Raw genomic sequence first — 5,095 nt, 5'->3', positions numbered from 1 at the left:
CGGGGAAGCCGGCGCTGGTGTGCTCGAGCGCGGTGGGCAGCTGGTCTTCGTCGCAGCAGAGGCGGCCGCGGGTGTGCTCTGGGGAGGGGCCGCCCAAGACCGACCTCATGGCCTTCAGCCCCAGCCTCCCTCCAGCGTTGGATAGACAAGGAGAAGAAAGATCGGAGACAGGCTCAAATCACTGTGGACAGGTGAGTTTTGTAACTTATAACTATTCAGTAAGTCTATATTAAAATTATTTTATTTTACTGATAGCTTTAAATGAATATTTTATTTTGAGTAGTGTTTGAAAGAGCCGTGTTCTGTTCGTGAAATGTCACATATACACAAAACTAGCTCATCATAAGGTCGCCCAGTAGGATAACGGTTGGTCTGCCCAAGGCGATTCTTGATGCTTCAAATCCATCAGCTGAGCCTCATGAGAGAGATGAATATAAAAAACGTTATATATGTTTGCTATGAGTTAGAATCCACTGGATAGCAGTCGGTTTGGTTTCGTTTGGCTTGTCTATAACTATCCTATTCTAACGTTTGGTTAGAAAATACCAAAAGAAGATGTAAAAATGACTTTCTTTTTTTTACTGCCTAGAAATAATTTGTTTCCACTGATCTGCCCATATCACTTCATTTCATCAATACTGCTCAGAATATAGATAAGCACTGTAGATTATTTGTTTGCTTATCTTCCTTTTTTTGACAGACAATGTCACATTAGTAGATCACTTGGCTTTTCCCAGTTTATTTTTAGTATGTGCTGTGAAACCAGTTCCGACTCATAGTAACCCTATGTATAACCGAATGAAACTTCGCGCTGTCCTGTGCCTTTCTCACAATTGTTCTTATATTTGAGACCATTGTTGCAGCCACTCTATCAATCCATATCCTTGCCTTCTACTTTACCTAGCATGATGTCCTTTCTAAAGACAGATCTCCTGACAACACGTTCAAAGTATGCGAGATGAAGTCTTGCCATCCTCACTTCTAAGCAGCATCTGGCTTTACTTCTTCCTACACAGATTTGTTTCTTCTTTTGGAAGTCAATGGTACTTTGAACATTTTCAACAGCACCATTATTCAAATGCATCAAATCTTCTTCTGTCTTTCTTATTCACTGTCCAACTTTCCCATGCATCTAAGACAATGGGAAATACCAAGGCTTGTGTTAATCTCACCTGAGTTCTCTGTTTAGATAATATATTAAACATTGTATTTTTTTTAACTTCCGAAATTATCTATTTTTACTATGTTGTTGAATATTCAGTAGTCATCCATTGTCCTCTAACCAATCCTTAGGTTTGCTTCTACAACTGTATTAAACCCATCCTCACATTAGTTGCAGGTAAAACTAGCATTGCATTCCAACTAGCTACCTTTTATATGGAGTAAACCCACTTTACATTTGGTTTTCTGAAATGGAAAGAGCTTTCTCAATTATTGTATACCCAACAGTGTATACAATACACTGCACTTTCAAAGTATATTAGATCAAATCAGATTACTCAATCAAATAATTCAAATTTGGTAAAGGCATGCATGTTGGCTTATCTGCAATATATGCTAATAAGCATTCTTTCCTAAAACTTGTGAATTCTGAAAGGAAAAATTTAGGAATTGTATTAATTGAATGCCTGTTAGCTGTTCATTTCATCTGACATTTTAAATGTTTTCTCTCTAGTCTTCTTTCCATGTGGTATGGTCACATCTGAAAGTTCTAGGAAAGATCATTTACATCTAGGTAATTCTTCAAATTAAATGTTTTATAACTATGTAAAATAGCTGAGTCAAAGGCCCCTTTGAAAGTCTAGGAATACCCATGTATATGTGGGCATGCTTCTCTGAAATTGCATTTCATGATATTTGGAATAATCTGACATATCCCCAGTATCTTCTCTGAAGCTTATTCTTGAGTTTCAGATCAAGAACCTTTGTACTTCACTATTAATCGGGTAAAACATTCTTTGCATTTTTAAAAATAGGCAACAAATGCAAAACTAAAGTATTTGAGATTGAAATGTGATTAAATAATCCCCTGCTAGATAATATAAATAATATTTATATATCCAACTTCATTTACATACTAAATGTGAATATTAGGCTGGACTTTTATTGCCCATTATTATCCATATCCAAATGAAGTATTTGGAATAACTCAAGATCATTTAAATATAATAAAGACATTTCAATACTTTAAGTACACTATTATTTTTACTTTAGGTAAGTAATCAATGCACACTTTAATAATTCCAAATTATCTAAACTTCCCAACAAATTTATTGTCTCATATTTAGTCTTTGCTTTTTTCATATTTATTCTTAATCAAGTTTACATTCTTTAGAGTAAAATGAAAGTTTTTACCTGATTTATAATTCATTTGTTTATGCATTAAGCTAACTTTACATATACCCTCTGCTCAATAATTTATTTCTACCCAGTAATATGTGAAGACTACATAAAAGCAATATTTGTTCATTAAACTTCTAGCAATTATGGTACATGAGCTATTTTTGAAATAGGAAATGAAGAAACGTGGCAGTGCTATATTAGATTATTTAAATAGTCTTAGCTTTAATATTAAATTCTTTATTTTTTTTACTAATTGGGAATTTCATAGTTTATTTAACTTATCTTATACTTGTTGAAGCATTCTTACCTACCATATACTTTTCCATTTTGTGAAGATTCCACATTTTATATGCAAAAGCAATGTCCACCAATTACCAGTTTAAAGATTTTTTCTTGAATTTTAAGAAACTTATAAAAATCTATGTTAACTTGTTCAGAAGTAGAAGTAGCATTCTATCTGTGTTTTATTTTCCCTTAAGGCTGATTTTGAAGTAACAAAATCATGACGTTTTTTACTTCTTCTTGCATCTGGTTTTCTGAAGAGAATCATATTCTTAGTACCAATTAGCATAGGAAAAGGTTTGGAAGGAAATCAAAAGGGGCATTAACAATGAAATTAGGCTCCAAAACACTTCGAGATCTTTTCATATTGGGTTTCCATTGCCACCATAGAATATTATGAAATTTGGAGGCTTCAGCATAAATTTTTATATGAAAACGTTTAAAGCAAAACTTTCAAGAAACCTTACCTTCATTTTAGAATGTTGTAGTGAGGAGAGCAGTTGTATAAAAAAAGTTCTCATTTTTAAGCATAAAGAAACAGAGACACTTTTCGATGTTTTTGATGAACTCCAATATTTTCCAGACTATAAATAAACCTATTTCCATGAATAAAATATTTTTGAATGATGAAAAACGTTCAGTTCTTGAAACTAAACAAAACAAACAAATGAATTAGAGAACTCTGGACATCCTCCTGAAGTTCTACAATGCAGGGGTTGTGAAGGTTTAAAATTGAACTGAGAACTATATATGGACAGGGGTGATACATACTAATCTTTGTTTTACTCCCTACGATAGCTAAAAAGTCATTTCTAACAGTGAATTTCAGTGACCTCTTTATGATCGATGGAAGCAGACAAGATTAATAAAGCTACACCATGATGAAAGTATTTGTGCTTTGATATTAATATCAGAAAATACTTTGGTAGAATGGGTCCTTCCAAATAATCTAGAGGTCTAAACAATTTCGAGTGAACTACAGAATGACCATACCAAAAAAGGAGAATCTCAGGATCTGTCTTGTACTTACATAATCAGTCACATGGTGTCGCTCTGCATCAAAAGGTGAAACGCGAAAATGTCTCCACGCCCAACGATTGCAACTATTCACAGAACAGGATTGACTCCATATTGACCGAAATGCTGGGCAGACTTTACTTAGTCTCTACTTAAAGAAAAGGGCAAATGCACAAGTAGTCCGTGCGAGTGCTCCTTTAAGCTGGCATACCGTCTCAGAAGCCCGCTATCCCGCAATGGTGTTTTCCTGGCGAGCAACCCCGGGAGCCCGGCGCCTGCTGCTCTCGCTTCTCCTCGCCGCCTGGGAGGCGGGCAGCGGGCAGCTCCACTACTCGGTCCCCGAGGAGGCCAAGCACGGCACCTTCGTGGGCCGCATCGCGCAGGACCTGGGACTGGAGCTGGCGGAGCTGGTGCCGCGCCTGTTTCGCGTGGCGTCCAAGGACCGCGGGGACCTTCTGGAGGTGAATCTGCAGAATGGCATTTTGTTTGTGAATTCTCGGATCGACCGCGAGGAGCTGTGCGGGCGGAGCGCGGCGTGCGGCATCCACCTGGAGGTGATCATGGAGCAGCCGCTGCAGGTTTTCCACGTGGAGGTGGAGGTGAAGGATATTAACGACAACCCGCCGGTGTTCAGAGAAAGAGAACAAAAGGTACGTATTTCTGAATCTGCTCCTCTGGACTCTCATTTTCCCCTAGAGGGCGCTGCGGACGCGGATACCGGCATAAATGCTCTTCTGACCTATAGGTTAAGTCTAAATGAATATTTTGAACTTAAAATAATAACGAAAACCGATAAAAGTATATTACCGGAACTAGTTCTGCGGAAGTCATTGGACAGAGAGGAATCGCCAGAATTTAATTTATTGCTCACAGCCACAGATGGAGGTAAACCGGAGCTAACAGGATCTATTAAGATTGTAATCACTGTGCTTGATGTCAACGACAATGCCCCGTTGTTTGATAAGCCTGTCTATAAAGTAGCATTGTTTGAAAATGTCCAAAACGCCACCAGATTCATTCAACTGAATGCCTCAGATCTAGACGACGGACTAAATAGAGAGTTTTTCTATGGAATTAGAATGATTTTGCCACTGAGTGAGAAGTGTATGTTTTTGATAAATCCAGACACAGGTGACATTCGTATTTTTGGGATACTGGATTTTGAAGAGAATAATGCGTATGAAATTCAGGTTAATGCCATTGATAAAGGATTTCCTTCTATGGTGGGGCATAGCACAGTCCTGGTCGAAGTTGTGGACATGAATGACAATGTCCCTGAGGTAATCGTCACTTCACTGTCACTCCCTGTACAAGAAGATGCTCAGGCGGGCACCGTCATCGCCCTGATCAGAGTGTCTGACCGCGACTCTGGGGCCAACGGACAGGTGACCTGCTCCCTGACGCCCACCGCTCCCTTCAAGCTGGTGTCCACCTTCAAGAACTATTACTCGCT

General features: G+C 38.2%; 2 protein-coding genes across 2 annotated transcripts in view; both read left to right on the top strand.

Moving 5' to 3' along the window:
- LOC105978508 (protocadherin alpha-8-like) overlaps nt 1-3,301 on the top strand; it is a 35,073-nt gene extending 31,772 nt beyond the window's left edge. The window contains exons 3-4 of the mRNA XM_030888652.2: nt 9-191; nt 3,209-3,301. Of these exons, the coding sequence (XP_030744512.2) occupies nt 9-191; nt 3,209-3,301 (276 nt within the window). The remainder of the gene's footprint in view (nt 1-8; nt 192-3,208) is intronic.
- A 468-nt stretch (nt 3,302-3,769) lies between these two features.
- LOC105978510 (protocadherin alpha-12) overlaps nt 3,770-5,095 on the top strand; it is a 48,565-nt gene continuing 47,239 nt past the window's right edge. The window contains exon 1 of the mRNA XM_045284739.1: nt 3,770-5,090. Coding sequence (XP_045140674.1) covers nt 3,879-5,090 — 1,212 coding nt within the window. The 5' untranslated portion in view covers nt 3,770-3,878. The remainder of the gene's footprint in view (nt 5,091-5,095) is intronic.

The sequence above is a fragment of the Echinops telfairi genome, unplaced genomic scaffold (assembly GCF_000313985.2).
Source record: "Echinops telfairi isolate 266 unplaced genomic scaffold, ASM31398v2 ScPeMD7_7469;HRSCAF=8507_0, whole genome shotgun sequence".
NCBI classification, from domain to species: domain Eukaryota; kingdom Metazoa; phylum Chordata; class Mammalia; order Afrosoricida; family Tenrecidae; genus Echinops; species Echinops telfairi.
Note: the sequence above shows the minus strand (reverse complement) of the source record. Positions and strands in the feature narration are given on the sequence as shown.